At 41.7% G+C, this 16,795-nt stretch overlaps 1 protein-coding gene across 2 annotated transcripts in view; it reads right to left on the reverse strand.

Moving 5' to 3' along the window:
• FSHR (follicle stimulating hormone receptor) overlaps positions 1-16,795 on the reverse strand; it is a 95,243-nt gene that overhangs the window by 12,186 nt on the left and 66,262 nt on the right. The window contains exons 5-8 of one of the 2 annotated variants that reach the window (XM_081943390.1): positions 15,632-15,703; positions 13,369-13,446; positions 6,006-6,074; positions 5,242-5,316 (exon numbers count right to left, since the gene is read on the reverse strand). In XM_081943390.1, the coding sequence (XP_081799516.1) occupies positions 5,242-5,316; positions 6,006-6,074; positions 13,369-13,446; positions 15,632-15,703 (294 nt within the window). The remainder of the gene's footprint in view (positions 1-5,241; positions 5,317-6,005; positions 6,075-13,368; positions 13,447-15,631; positions 15,704-16,795) is intronic. The other variant, XM_081943391.1, reaches the window with a different exon arrangement.

A 16,795-nucleotide genomic window follows, 5' to 3' on the forward strand; every position in this document is an offset into this window, starting at 1 on the left:
TGGGAAATGCCTGGAACACAATAAAGCCCACCCACCACCTCCTGCTGGCAGGCTGGGGTGAAAGGAGAGGCAGAGAAGCCGGAGGGGAGCCAAGCCGAGCCTTCCAAAAGAAAGAGGCTGGGGGGAAGTGTGTGTATTAGAGCATGGCTCTTTGCCTGGCTTCCTGCCTCCTCCTGTGATCTCCTCAGTGCTCACTTGTGCTCTCCCTCCCCAAGTGTAGTTTGATTGCAGGTGGAGCCACGTTGCCTTTTCAAACTTGTAATCAGTGAAGCTGGGCTAGATTTTTATATAGTTTTATCCAGCTGTGTGTGTGTGAGAGAGAAATGAATGGGGGCCTGGGGAGGAAGTCACTACACTTGGGGAGGGAGAGCACCAGTGAGGTTAAGCAGAGTCATCCATGGTGAGGCAGCAACTAGCTCAGCTTTTTCCTTTTCCTTTTTTTTCCATGATGAGAGTGGTGAGGCTGTGCCTCACTTGCCTCACCTGACTGCACGTCACTGAGTTAAATTTACCATTGGCTTTTTAACACTGGTAGTAATACTAGTTTTATCATTTTTATTTTCTCTGTAGGTTTCCAATTGTCTAATAAGATGCTTTGTGAAAATAAAATACCCCAGAAAACATATCATAATAATGTGGGGAATATGCTGGAATGGATACAAATCTTGACAGATTGGAAGCCTTGTGGTCTGCTGTGATTCTCATCATTGGATCCTTTATCATGCCCCTGGCATGTAAGCCATTGATGAGAGAACAGCGAAACAGGACACAACACCAAACAAACTTCCTGTTGAGGGAGCAGGTCCTAGCCCTAGTGCTGAGCAGAATTATATCCCCTGGCTTCAGACTCTCCCTTTGCAAACTTAGATCCTGCACTAGTTTCTCAATATCATGCCTAGAGGGAAGAGGGAAGCTAGAAAGCAAGAACAAGTTGCATGAGACAACATCTTGGCTTATCAGAATTGATAAGACCCAGCTGCAGAGTTTCCAGTGTTTAAGGCTCTATCTGTGTGCAGCATGAAACCAAACAATTTCTCTGTTCACCATGAAGTAACTCCAAAGGTAGGCATTGCATCACTTTTTCTTTGGAAAATTAGACCCTTTTTTGACAAACCGCTATTAACCATACAAAATTTATTTGAAATTCCACATCTATTCAAGTTTCCATTTTGTTGTTATATGGAAAATAATTCAAATAGGTGATTCCTCAACCTCTTGTTTAAATATGCTATTTCAGTGATAGCGAACCTATGGCACGCGTGCCACAGGTGGCACGTGGAGCCATTTGTCAGAGCACGCAAGGCGCTGCCCTGTCAGCTGGCCAGTGCGCATGCGTGCGCTCGCCAGCTGAGTTCACCTTTTTAAAAGCCATTTTTCGCCCTCCCCAGGCTCCAGAGGCTTTATAGGAGCCTGGGGAGGGCGAAAAGAGCCTCCCCTGCCCCCCCGGAGGCTTCAGGGACCGTCCGGAGGCTTCCCTGAAGCCTTCGGAACGCTTAAAATGACCCTCCGAGCAAACCAGAAGTGACTTCTGGTTTGCTAGAAGGGTCGTTCTAAGCGTTCCGAAGTCTTCAGGGACCGTCCAGAGGCTTCCCTGACGCCTTCGGAGCGCTTAAAACGACCCTCCGAGCAACCCGGAAGTCACTTCCGGTTTGCTCGGAGGATCCTTTTGAGCACTCCAAAGGCTTCAGGGAAGCCTCCGGACGGTCCCTGAAGCCTCCGGAGGGCCTCCGGGGGGGCAGGGGAGGCTCTTTTCGCCCTCCCCAGGCTCCTATAAAGCCTCTGGAGCCTGGGGAGGCCGAAAAAAGCATGTAAAAATGGGGGGGGGTCGCGCGTTGTGCGCGCATTCGCACTGGGGGGTCGCACATTGCATTATGGGTGCAGCATGCCTGCACACGACCCCCCTGCGCTCCCCCCACTTGTGGCACACGAGCCAAAAAAGGTTCGCCATCGCTGTGCTATTTACACCTCTAATTAATTGGAGAATATTTTTATTTTTGTTAGGTTTTTTTTTTACTGTTTCATGGTAAAAGCTCATCTGTTTGTCATAACACTATTAGCCTCATGCGATCTTCAAATTTCCAACTGTGTCCTCCTTTACCTCTTTGGAAAATCCTTACATGTTATTTTCTTTTCTGTACAGGATGCCAATTCTACTTTATGTACGCATTTCACATTTGGATATACAGTTACTAGAGCTCCATTTAAACAATAAATGTTTCTCTGGGGATGAGTTGTCAGATGAGATGAGATGAGATGAGATGTGTGTCTGTATGTGTGGGTGGGTGTGGGAAGGGGTAGGTTATATATTTCCTTTAGGACAATGTCAATGCAATACCTTTGTAAGCAGGACCCGAATACAAATATGTACTAACAGATTATCAAATTGATTTCACTGCAATTCAGTTTCATCCAATTGTTTAAATTCAAACATTGAGTTATTTTTCTGTTTTATTACCATTGTATCATAGATGATGAATTGCCTTTTTTGATCCTGGCCAACTTCATGGAACAGTGTTCTTCTAGACATCTGTCACCTTACACTAAATATATTTTCAATTACAAGAACGATTGGCTTGAAGCAACATTTTTGCTTAGTAAAAACAGAATTGCCAGATAAATCAATGTTTTTGCTCTTGTTCTTTTTTCCAGCATAATGAATAACCTTTTATTAAATAGCATGGTTGTCTCTCTTAAGTCTTGAATTCTGAATTCTCATTCAAATAGCAATTAAAATGCTGTATATAAAGTAAGTAAGAAGTAAGAAGGATTTTTGGAGAATGATGAAATGTACACACGGATAAAATGCATATAAAAGAATTAGTGCTGCAAAAAAATAAAGATGAGAGAAAAATACTGTATATTGCTTATAAAGAGTAAAAACAAGGCACAATTAATATTAAAAGAGACAGAAAATGTAGAGTAATTTTGATTGAAATAACATTATTTTAGAAATAGGTGGTGATGACTAAAAAGGTGTTTGCAGGAGAGTGAAGGGAATTAAAAATAAAAACGATGAAATGATTTGGGGTGAAATTGAAGTGAAGGAATGATAGAAGGTATATTTTAGAGATTTGCTTGAGAATTAAAATTCATAGGTTGAAGAATGAATTTGAAGAAAATGCTATTCAATTTAATACCCACTCAATGATGAAAACTGAATATACATGAGAATATGGAAACATTGAAAAATTTGCAGATACTGATGGTGTAATTAGAGAAATGTTAAAACAAATTATGTGGTTTTCATATGGATTGGCTGTACAGTATATTAAACATGTGTATTTATGCTTGGCCAGCTGGATGAATCTCTTACTGTTCCCCTAGATAAGTAATAATATAGGGACATGGTGGCTCAGTGGCTAAGACGTGAGCTTGTTGTTAGAAAGGTTGGCAGTTTGGCGGTTTGAATCCTTAGCTCTGCGTAACGGAGTGAGCTCCCATTACTTGTCCCAGCTTCTGCCAACCTAGCAGTTTGAAAGCATGTAAAAATGCAAGTAGAAAAATGGGAACCACCTTTAGTGGGAAGGTGACAGCGTTCCGTGCGCCTTTGGTGTTTAGTCATGCCGGCCACAGGAGACGTCTTTGGACAGCACTGGCTCTTCGGCTTTGAAACAGAGATAAGCACCACCCCCTAGAGTCGGAAATGACTAGCACATATGTGTGAGGGGAACCTTTACGTTTACCTTATTACTAATAATAATTTTAATCAGAAATAATAATTCCAGAATGATAAAGGTGGTATGAATCCTTGTCATATCAGAGTTGCCTTGAAATGCTAGATGGGCAGCAAATACATTTGATAATACTAATATAGGCACTTTGGGTGCAATGAATCCCAAAACAACTGGAGCACTACTTGAATACCATTGGCATTGACAAAATCACCATCAGTTAACTGCAAAAGTCAGCTTTACTTGGGACAGCTTTCATACTGCTGTCATACATTAAAGACCATCAAATATCCACATCTGCCTATTCCATGTCCTTGGAAAGGACTTGATAAGTGGACAAAAATGCCAAATTCAGTCTGAAAATCTGGCTGACTGTCTGATGAAGAATAGCATAACAAGATGACATCATCGATGTATCTATCCATAACATATTACAATATGGTGTGAAATAACATACATAAAATGCTGAAACACTTCCATGTTTATGCCTCTGAATATGGAGTTTTCATTTAGTTTATCCATTATACTTTGTATTGTTATGCTGGAGTACCGGGTCTCATTCTGGACACTGCAGCTTCAAAGAGATATGAAGAAGCTGGAGCATCTACCTCCCAGGCTAAATCTTAAAGCAGATAGGCTTGTTTATAAAAGTGAATATAAAGACAGATGTAGCAACATACTACAAATACCTATAAGCCTGTCAGATCAAGACAGAATCAATAGTTGAAAACTAAAAGATGATTCAGGTGGAATATTAGGATGAATTAAGTAATGAAACAGTCTGCTTAGAAGAATGAGACTCTGTCTTGGTGAATACTTTTGAAAGGAGACTGAATGGCTATCTGCAATGGAGATTCCACTGGATTCTTGAAATGAGTAGGAGTTTGGATTAGATGACCGAGTCAAGCTATTTTCCAAAGCATCTGAATGCCAGACAAGGAATAATGGATGGAAACTGACCAAGGAGAGATTCAACCTAGAAACAAGGAGGAACTTTCTGACAATCAACCAAAGGAACCTTCGGAAGTTGTGGGAGCTTCATCATATGAGGCTTCCAAGAAGAGATTGGACTGCCATTTGTCAGAAATGGTGTAGGGTCTCCTGTTTGTGTAGTGGGTTGGACTAGATGTCCTATAAGGTCCCTTCCAACTCTGTTAATCTGTTAAATCTGTTAAACCTCTAAGATTACCTTCTAACCACTACTATCTATAACTCTGTTGACTATGATTTTTTCTCACTCCCTTTTAGATTATCTAAATTGGAATCCATTGCAAGTTCATGAGGAAATACATTCCTTAGTTCTTTATATGCCCAAAGCTCCTTAAATGAATCATAAATTGGGAATTATGTGTTAATTATTTTGTGCTCTTTAGGGGAGCGAAGAATCAAAAGTAAATATAGAGTGCAGAGCAAAGAGATTCATGCAGTGATGAAATTTAAATGCTTCTTAAATTTCATAAAGTCACATGCATTTTTTTTAAATGTGAGCTGTGATGATATCTTACATCTACTTATCTGAGATTATACAAGCATCAGCAATGGTAAGGATATAATGAGAATTATTACTTACAAATAACCCGGTCCATGGGCTCCTTGGAAAACTTCATTAGGTAACTTTTCTAGGTTATAATTATCACTCAGATTTCTGTTAGAGAAATAAAAAATAAACAACAATTGTTTAAAGCTAGGTACTTTAAGAAGGTATCTACATATTCATGTATCTTTAGAGACCTCTCTAATTGCTCACAGACTCCCTGTGACATTTGACAAGGCTGCTTTATGATGAAAAACTTCTAAAAAACAAAAGGCCATCCAACCACATTTTTCCCCAAGAAAAAAAAAAGAGCTTTATGCAGGTTCACAGGCTTCCTTCAGAAAATAAATATTGCTGTGATGCTGTGTGGCTTGCTGGTTTACAAGTTTGGAAAAAGTCTGATTTAATTTCATCCCTTCACTCAATTAATTGCATTGCTTAAATGATTTCATTTAATTTAGATTTCTCTTGGTCATGTTCCCTGGGTATTCTTTAAGCAAGTATATAGATTCCATTCCAGATATTGGGCAGAGAGGATATATAAAGTACAAAGCTTTGGTAAAATTCATTCTTCCTCCCACTTATGCCACTGACATAGGGCAAAAATATTTCCCCACACACTGCTAATGCAACCATAGTTTAGAGAACATATTATACTTTTAAATAGTGAGAAAGTGAAATGAAAGTTTTTGCTGTAGTAACTATTTCATAGGAAATATTTTTTAAAATCCATATAAAGTAACGTAATGTATCGTAACGTTACAATGCAATACAATACAATACAATAGAAATATACGCACAGCTCAGACAAGATAGTCCCATTGAAGGCATGGTTTTCAATTTCACATATTCCATTTTTATTCAATCTTCTGCAAGAAAAAAGATGTTTTTTAATCTCTAAAAGACTTTAACTACAAACTGTTGTTCAAACAGTTGGTTAAATAACTACATTTTTCTAAAACACACTTCCATCAACTTGATTCATTCTTCCAGTCCCTCTCCTTTCCCCCCTATTCTTAATGAGGAACAAGTTCAAGAAAAAGATTGGGGGAATTCCAGAACTTTCCCACTGAATACTACCTGGGGGTGGAAAAAAAACCAAGGATCAACCACTCTCTTTAATGTGTGCTAAAGCACTTAAGAGTGCAGATGGGTGCCTGGGACAGAGAATGTAGCTGTCTTAAAATATTCTGAGTGTCAGGTAAGAGGCAAATTTGTGCTTCTTTGTGTCCTTCAATCAGACTATTCATGAAAAGAGGTCTAGCGTTCTTCTAATTTAAATGGCTATACTCTAGACCAGGGGTGTCAAATTGGATTTCTTTGAGGGTCGAATCAGCATTGTAGTTTTACGTGGGCCAGTGGGTGGGTGGGAGACAGGACGGATGTCTCCTGCAGCACCCTGCTGGCCAAAATGAGGTGCGATGGTGGTGGATGTGCCCTCACCACACCCCATTTTCGGCCTGGGAGTCCCCTTGCAGTACCCTGCTGGTCAAAACTATTTGCTATTTCCAGGCCAGCCCCGCAGGTCAGATTTCAGTACCCCGCAGGCTGGATCTGGGCTGCGAACCTTGAGTTTAACATCCCTGCTCTCGACCTTATTTTTAAACAAAAGTTATTGCTCTTTCAAAAGAGCATTAAACTCACATTAAAAAAAAACAAATCTCCCTCTCTTAAAATCAAGCACTCAACCCATGAATCCAAGAAGTCCACCAAGTGTCTAGTTGGAACTTTCTGAAGCACTAATTGGTTACTACAGCAGATATTATTGCAGAAATTAGGTATCTAATTTTATCCAACAGCTCAAGGAAAATGGTCATGGAGGCCAATGCCAAGTGATGGTGGGTTCCAATCCAGCCATGAAAACCACCTGGGTGCTCTTCAGCCAATCGCTCGTTTTCAACCCAATCCACCTCACAGTGTTGTTGTTGTGAAGAAAATAGGAGAAAGGAGTATTAGATTGTTTGCTGCCCTGCATTCTTTGTAAAAAATAATAAAGGTGGGTATCAATGAAAAATTTAAAAAATCATGACAAAAGAAGATGCCAATGCTAGTTTAAAGTGAAACAGCTAAATCTGACTTTAGGCTGCCTATGTGGCAGGTTAGAACTTAAATAAAAGCAGATCTTGAGGAAGTATCTTTTAAAACTTTTTGTGGGATATCTCTATGCTCTGGTTAGAAGGATGTAGGATTGCTTCCTCTATCTGTTGCAAATTATGAGAGAGATTCTTAACTGTTTGCTATTTATTCCTACTTCAAATTATGTTTTAAGTTAATTTTTTCTATTTGTATTGTTGGATGTGTTTGGTTTTCTCAAGTAAATTATTTTATTAATGTTAGATACCAGAATCAGTTACAATGGTTTACACCAAGGTCCTCTTTTCTGGTGGGAACAGAGATTCAGCCTGATTGGTCGAAGGGTCTGACAGCTCTCTATAAAAGGGCTGCTGTCAGACTGAACCTTCACTGGATTGTACATAGTTGACTTCTGTTAATAAAGAGCTGTTGCTGCCTAAGCCTGAGTGTGCCTTTCCTTTACCTGATCTAACACTGGCAACGAAGGTTTGATCAGAAGGCAACTAGGCAAACAAAAAGAGCACAACAATCCAGCAAGTAAATCCAGCCCGGAGCTCAGTGCGGCATGGAGCAGCCATCTTTGAGTAGCAAATTCAAACGCACTCAGGGATACAAGATGTCAATGCACTCCCCACCGGCTCCCTACAACTCAGTCACCGAGCACTGGGAATCCTACATGCTGAGGTTCGACTGCTTACTCGAAGCCAACGACCTCATGGGCCTTCCTGAAGGCCAGAAAAAGAACATGTTCCTGAACTACTGTGGATGAGAGGAGTTCGAGACAGCAAAGGACTTGTCTGAGCCAACGCCACTCCAATCGGTTGGTTGGTCGGTGCTATAACAGACGCTGAGGACACACTACGCTCCCAGACCATCTAAACACGTCCGAAGGCACAAATTCAACATTCGTAACCAGAAAGAGGCTGAATCCATCAATGAATAGGTTGCAGAGCTCAGAAAGGCCGCAGCATACTGTGAGTTTAGAGATCTTGATGAACTGATACTTGACCGCATCATATGCGGTGTTCGAGACATTAGCCTGCAGAGGAGACTACTAGTGAAATCTGATCTGACACTCCAAATTGCCCTAGATGAAGCCAGGGCCACTGAGTCTGCTGTTAAATCGACGGAAATCCTGCAGTGCCAAAACAGTTCTAAAAGTGCTTGGAAGAGTGCAGGCGTGCATTGCGAGGCTATAGAGCCTGAAGGCTGGGAAAGCGAAGATGATAGCTACCGCATGCGCAGTGAAAGCACCAAGCCAGCATGAAAATTCAAACCGTGTTTCCCGCCTTGCAACCGTGTTTCCCGCCTGCGGAGGAGACCATCTCAGAACACATTGCTATTTCCGCGACGCAATCTGCCAACACTGCGATTGAAAAGGGCACATCACCAAGGTATGCAGAAGCGATCACCCCACTACAATCTGGAAGCCCTGGGAGAAGCCCTTCCGAGCTTCTAATGGGTTGCCGGCTAAGGTCCCACTTAGACCGGCTACTCCCAAACTACTCTGCTGCATCGCCCCCAGATTTGATAAGCAAAATAAGGAACTTTAGCGTAGGGGATTCAGTTTACGCCCATAACTACGCTGGGGGAACTCTGTGGATTCCTGACACAGTAATACGCATCACCGGACCTCGCTCTTACCTAGTAGAGCTGGAGGAGAGTCAGAATTAGAGACGGCACATTCATCAACTCCGCGGCTGCCTCTCCAACTCCAATCTTAGGCAACCAGAGGTAACTCCTGCACGAGTTAGCCAAAGCCCTACCCAAAAGGAGCACGAAGCCACTCCTTCCACAGACAACTCAAGCCCGAAGGTTCCAAGGCACTTAACTGTTAGTGTTGCAGGCCCTCAGCGAGCTCTGCGCAAACCAGCTCTAGAAGCTCCAGCCGTGGCCTGGGAAAAGTTCCAGGAGCTTCCACCAGGTGAAGCCACAGAGTCAACAAGTCAGTCCAACCTTACTGAAGAACACCCACCAACTGAACTGCGCAGGTCTGGGTGAGCCACCAGAAAGCACACCTACCAGCGTGACTACATCACAAGTCGGTTGATCCCATCTAAGAGGGGAGGGGTGTTAGATACCAGAATCAGTTACAATGGTTTACATTGTCCTCTGTTCTAGCGGGAACAGAGATTCATCCTGATTGGTTGAAAGGTCTGACAGCTCCCTATAAAAGGGCTGCTGTCAGACTGAACCTTCGCTGGATTGTACTTAGTTGACTTCTGTTAATAAAGAACTGTTGCTGCCTAAGCCTGAGTGTGACTTTCCTTTACCCGATCTAACAATTAATTTATTAATTAACTTGCAATTTACCAGTAAGAATACTAACTTAAAACTTTCAGATTTATCCTACAGTAAAATTTGATTAGTCAAATCTTACCATTTTTCCAAGTATCAAATGTCTGTGTTTTGTTTGGGACAGTCATCACCATCCACTAACAGTGTATTACATAATACAAAAAGGTTAGTTGCTTGCCAGAGTTGTCCTCACATTGTCAGAGATGGGAGAAAGAAATGGAAGCAGGGATAAATAGAGGCAGAATGTATGTTTAAATAATTTATACCTACTCACACTTCCTTATAGTAGAATATGAAGATAGCACTATAGTATGTATTACAGATACAGTATGAATAGGCATAAATGAATGGGCATGCATTATTCACCTGTTTACCCCTGCTTTTGTCTCCCTTTCCTGGGGCAAATTTTAGATTGTAAACATATTGGACTAGGGATATATTATCTTTATATTTCAATTACATCATCCCCAATAAGGGATAATTAAAACTAAACTAGTTTAGTGAGCCCTCTACTCAGTCCTTGCTATTCAAGCTAGCTCTTGGTTGTCTGAACGTACCATTCTACAATCTCAGTCCTCCTTCTGTAACCACTCCTCTATGCAAGCATTTAATATGCTAGGATATACTATTTCTTTGAATATGGAATGTGCTAGCAAAATGATTGAATGATAGTAAAACCCGAGGAGTCTGCCCAGGGAATCTGAAAGCATGCTGAGAATTTGTTCCTCGGGATATAATGAAGTTAATATACCTTTCCCTCTCTCTTTGGTCCTTGCTTAGACCCAAACAATCTACAGTCAGCTATATTTATCATTCCTCCCGCATAATTTGCTTTCTTTTCTGCTCTTATTGTGACTTGCTAAGGCTCATTCACTCTTAACCCAAAGTGGCAGGCCTGAGTGATGGGTTAACAATGAGTCATTTAATTAAACTGTCAGAAATCCTTCACACTTGGTCTCTAATCCAGAGCGAAACCTGCCCATTCAAGCGATACACTTATCTAAGGTCCGAGAGGGTGTGTGAAGGTTGATGTGGAAATCAATTATGTTCTTGGTAGGGGAGATTACCCTTTTGACAGTGAAAGGCACGCACCCTTTGGTGTCACATCTTCAATACATGTCAGAACCTATCACAGCTTACCAAAAAACCTTCCATAATGCCTTTGGAGGTGACAAGCCAGAGAGAAAGGGCTTCACTGTCAGGTGCCCTGACATAAGCTCTTGTGGCACTGGAGAGAAGACCTAATTATGAGGTGGACCTCCAAACAACAAACTCCTGTTTTTGAGGGAAAATTCAGATTGAGAAGTTATCCAACAGATAATTACTTCCTGACAGGAGGCTCTTGGAAGGCTAGAATAATGCTCATTGGCAACTCTTCATTAGGTTAGAGATCAGGGAAAGAGGACCTGCTGCAGGTTTTTCTTCTGGGCCTTCTTGTGTAACATCTTTATAAAATAATATGAATGAAAGAATACAGAAGATGCTCATTTAGTCTGCAGTATGATAGCTAAAAATATGAACATGGCTTTAGATTGCACTATACTGCCTTTCTAATGTTGGTAGGCAAGTATGAAATTTTAAGATCATATTGATGGCTGTCTGGGATCTTCAAAGAAGAGGTTCTAAAATAAGATGAACTATTCCCTCTAGTTCCAAGGATCTCTTTATTGCTTTATGTTTCACTTAGATTTTTTTATGTTGTTTCCTGAGAAGGAGGTCTTGCTTACGCTCAGCTGCAGCCATCCATTATTTTTATTTTCTAAGACTGTTATGGAATGACTTTAATTTTGTTTAATTAAAATAACTTTAAAAATATTTAGGTAGGGCAGGAGAGCTGGATAGTGCCCAGGAAGATATTGTGAGCATGTGGGAGAAGACCTTTGCCTGGGATGCTGCTTGTGATGGAATTCAGGAATTGCATTTGAAGCACATTTTCCCCCTTTTAAAGGGCAATAAAATATATATCTCTTTAGCACAGCCCATCAAATGTAAATGATTTTAGCACTTGCTGTTTTAATTGCCTTATGATTACATTATTTCCATTTTGTGTTTCTATATTGTTAAATCTACTGAGTGTTCAAAGAAAGACAGTATATAAAATGAATAAATACATGAAGGAACCAATTAAGATGGAAGCTGAGTTCCAGCATTAACACTTGAGTCATGCCTCTTACAAGATTTCCAGAAATCTACAGTGTGATAGGGTTTCTTGCAGTGAGCCAGGTAAATTGTTAAGGCTTGCTTTTAGAACCAGTTGCAATGCAAATTAACTTCTTACTACACACATGGGCCTTTCTTAATCTTCCTTCTTTTCAGTAAGGAAAATGGAAGATTTATCACTGCTCATCATGTGCACCTTATTAGACCACACACTTGAATTTTGCCTGCAATCAGCTGCCTTTTGCCTGGATTTAAGAGCCACTGCTCACAGCAATACCTTACCAGAATCTTAGAGTTCAGTATTACAGAATTGGATAGGATCTTGCAGAAGGTCATCCTGACCAACTCAAAAGAATCCATTATTTTAGCAGCTTAGAGAACAGACATAAGGAATCCTCCCCCCACCCACTGTTTTATGCAAGTGGATATAAAACAGAGATAGCAACATGTAACATGTTGGAAAAGAGTGCCCAAACCGCCCAGATTGAATTCTACTTAACTTGTCTTTGGTCAGAAAGCATCTCTGAATGAAGCTTCTGGAAGTGGCACAAGCAAATGTTGGCAGTTCTCATGATTATAATGAGAGAAAGCAGGCATTTGCTTTGCCATATCTATATCTATCTATCTATCTATCTATCTATCTATCTATCTATCTATCTATCTATCTATCTATCTATCTATCCATCCATCCATCCACCCACCCACCCACCCACCCACCCACCCACCCACCCATCCATCCATCCATCCATCCATCCATCCATCCATCATCTCTCTCTCCCCCCACCCCAGTTATGCTCAATAGACAGAAGTGTCAAGGCTGCATGCTGATTTACTAAAAGACTCAATTGCTCCTGCACAATGCAAAAGGTTCCAAGAAGGCAGCATGACAATGTCCTGTGAAGTACCAGTAATGATATATTAACATTATGCACGAGTGTATCAAATAATCAGCTGCTCTCCCCATCATTTAATGAAGGAAGGGAATGTTGGGAGCTGACAGGAAATAAGAAGCCATCCTGCTGACTTTGAGTGGCACTTGAATGATGTAGAGTGTCTTGCCATGTGAAAGGGGGAAGGAATGGAAGCATCATTAATTTTTAAAATGTGCTTCATATTGAGAAAGGGGGGGGGCTGAATGCAAAAAGGAGTAAAGCAATTCAATTCTGTCAGCACTGAAGCCTGTTTTCACATCCATGAAATTTAATCAGTTGGAAAGCTGTAGTAAATCCAAAGCCCACTATAGCATCTGCATTTTTTTTTTAAAAAAACATGTAGGTTAAGCAGTATAAACTTGAGAAAATGACGACATGGAAAAGGGAGCATTATATAAGACATGCTGTAAGCAGAAACTGGAAATGCTGTGAGAAAAGAGATTGAGCTGGATAAATCAGCAACAATAGAAACCAAGGTGATTTTTATTGCTCAGGTGCCAACCTGTCCTTATTTGTCAAGAAAATTTGCATTTTCTTGTTTCCTTTTTCTTTCAAGACAGCACTATTTTAGTATAATACATTTGAATAACGGTTCATACATCTCAATTTTAAAACTTCTGAGATAATGAAAGATTGACAGACATGCAAATAGGCAAAAAATAAATAACATGTATCTGTATAAAATCAGATGCTAACTTACATATCAACACGATCAGAACTTAGGCCCAGAAAAGAATTTCTTTCAATTTTGCGAATATTTATGTTGTCTTGAATATCTCTGAGATTAAAAGAGAAGACAAGGGAAGTGGATTTTCACACAGTGTTGTTGAAATACAAGAAGCACCTCACTTTTTCTTATTCTTTAAACTTTGGAAGTTTTTTTTTTGGGGGGGGAGGGGAAAGGTAAGATTTTATAGTAGTAGATACCAAAGTAAAAATGAAGTGAGAGCCTAATTGCAATCATATAAGCACGCACATATATAATAAGTACTTTACATAACAACTAATAATATTTTATCGAGGACCAAGTTCTGGTATGTACCAAAGGTCTTTTTTATGGTGGCTGAACCTCCAACCAACAATCACCTCACATAATGCTCTCTCTGCTGCAAATCACTATCAGCATAACAGAATTTGAAATTAACAAGGAAAGGTCAAAGTCTGATTTTAAAGAGAGAGTTTGAAGGTAAATCCTATTTTCTTCTGGAAACCTATTCTTGTGTAAATGCCAGTGTTATGTGGTTTCCATGCACAAAATGGCTTTGTTGTCTTCAGAAGTATTTTACGAATGAATTCCAGTGGTGTGTGTTTACTGTTACAATAGATATAAGGAGAATGAATTGCTCCTTCCCTCTGTAGCTTTTTATCTTGTCCCAGTGCTTGTTCTGAAGAGGCTAGGAACTGTCAGAAGCAGATCTGGGGAAGGGCATGTAGGCAGAGGTGGGCTGCTACAGGTTTTCCTGGGTTCGGGAGAACTTATAGCTAATGTTATGGCTGGTTCGGAGAACCTCCAAATCCCACCCCTCGTTGGCCCCTCCCACCATTCCCACTCCTCCCCTCCCACCCCTCCCCTCTCAGGAGTCTCCACATGGCCAATTTTGGATGCAAAGTAAGTGCAGGACCTGTGCGGAGGCTCAGGGAGGGGGAAAAACAGGCCTCCCAGAAATTATAAATCTTTCCATTCCCCACAATTTCTTACCTTGTAGGTCATCTAGTCCAACCCCACCCCCAAAGCGGGAGACCCTACACTAGTGATGGCGAACCTATGGCACGCATGCCACAGGTGGCACGCGGAGCCATTTGTCAGGGTACGTGAGGCGCTGCCCTGTCAGCTGGCCAGCACGCATGCGCGCACTGGCCAGCTGAATTCACCCTTTTTAAAAGCCATTTTTCGCCCTCCCCAGGCTCCAGAGGCTTTAGAGGAGCCTGGGGAGGGTGAAAAGAGCCACCCCCACCTCCCTGGAGGCCCTCTGGAGGCTTCATGAGCTTCCCAGAAGCCTCCTGAGCACAAAAACCTGGCCCTATAGGCAAATCGGAAGTTCAGGAATGGACTTCTGGTTTGCTTGGAGGGTCGTTTTGATTGCTCCGGAGGCTTCAGGGAAGCCTCTTGAAGGTCCCTGAAGCCTTCGGAGCGCTTAAAACGACCCTCCGAGAAAACCGGAAGTGACTTCTGGTTTGTTGGGAGGGTTGTTTTGAGCGCTCCGAAGGCTTCAGGGAAGCCTCTTGAAGGTCCCCGAAGCCTTCGGAGCGCTTAAAACGACCCTCCGAGCAAACTGGAAGTGACTTCTGGTTTGCTCGGAGGGTTGTTTTGACTGCTTCGGAGGCTTCAGGGAAGCCTCCTGAAAGTCGCTGAAGCCTCTGGAGGGCCTCCGGGGGGGAGGGCTGTTTCGCCCTCCCCAGGCTCCTATAAAGCGTCTGGAGCCTGGGGAGAGTGAAGAAAGCATGCAAAAATGGTTGCGCCTGTAGTGTGCGCATGCGCACTGGGGGGATCATGCATTGCATTATGGGTGCAGCATGCCTGCACACGACCCCCCTGTGCTCCCCCCCACTTATGGCACGCAAGCCAAAAAAGGTTCGCCATCGCTGCCCTACACCGTTTCTGACAGATAGCAGTCCAGTCTCTTATTGAAAACTTCCAGTGATGTTTCCAGTGAAACATCTTCAAAGAAAAACCAGAAAGCCCAGTTGCCTCTTGAAAAAGCACCTTTGGGACAACTATGGCCTGGATGACTAAGAATCTCCTTAAACATCTATTTTTCTTTGCTTGTCTCTCTGTCTCTGTCTCTGTCTCTGTCTCTGTCTCTGTCTCTGTCTCTCTCTCTCTCTCTCTCTCTCTCTCTCTCTCTCTCTCTCTCTCTCTCTCTCTCTCTCTCTCTCTCTCTCTCTCTCTCTCACACACACACACACACACACAATATATGTTCCTAAAAGTAAAACTGGAAAAATATCCAGAAAAAACTTACAACACAACTTTGTGCAGAGCATGTACTTGGTTAACCACAGGCAAAAATCTGATGGCAGTGTTTGATATTAACCTAAAAGAAGAGAAAATATATAGTCATAATTAGCTAAGGGAAGAAGAAAAGGCTCGTGAGAAATGCCTTCTCACCATGGATGCCCTCCAGTTGTGTAACTGCAAGCCAGAATATTCACTGTTAATTCAATATATTTGGAGGAGAGGAAAAATAGTTTAAAACAATGGAATTTATAATCCCACAGAACCAGAGAGTACTAGATTGGAGAAGTCTGTCCCAGGATGATCTTGTGATTTTGTCACTGACATTATTTCTGATTCGAGTAAACCACTTTATACAGATATGCTGCTTCTCAGCTCAGCAGCACTAAAATGGGAAAAGCATGTTTTGTTTTTTCCTCACTTATGACAATTCTGAAGGGATTCTGAAATATGAAAAGAAGCAACAAAGAACTTGTGTCACAGAGGGGCTAATGAGTATGTGGCAGTATATCCAACATAAGGAACAACTGGCTCCATTCCAAAGCCAACCTTCAAATCAGTATCATAATGTTCTGCACTCTTTCCATCATTCTTGCCATTCATAGTCTAATACCGGTTTATTATCTGACTTATTTCATATCTTCACAGCATTTGCTTGAGAGCCAAACAGCAGCCAAAGAAAGGCTTTTAAGCACCACAGCCAGGAGCCCGTGAATACTGATGACATCCTGCTCTTTGCATCTCAGAAGGAGGGGTGGCAAATCTGTTCTTGACTTAGTCAGTAGGCCAGAATGTGGCCAGAGACTTCCTGAGAGTATCTATCCAATGGTGAAATTGCTTGTGTGTCTTTTAGGGTTTTCAGCTCTTCCTATTTCATATGCAGTTATTAGATCTGTGGCAGTGGTGAGTTCCGGATCCCGTTCCAACTGGAACGGGCCCGGCATCATGCACATGGATGCGCGTGGTGTGCATGCATGCGTCATACTTAGTCAGTAGGCCAGAATGTGGCCAGAGACTTCCTGAGAGTATCTATCCAATGGTGAAATTGCTTGTGTGTCTTTTAGGGTTTTCAGCTCTTCCTATTTCATATGCAGTTATTAGATCTGTGGCAGTGGTGAATTCCGGATCCCGTTCCAACCGGAACGGGCCCGGCGTCATGCACATGGACAAG

This window comes from Natrix helvetica (assembly GCF_964273705.1).
Source record: "Natrix helvetica genome assembly, chromosome: 2".
Classification (NCBI taxonomy): Eukaryota; Metazoa; Chordata; class Lepidosauria; order Squamata; family Natricidae; genus Natrix; species Natrix helvetica.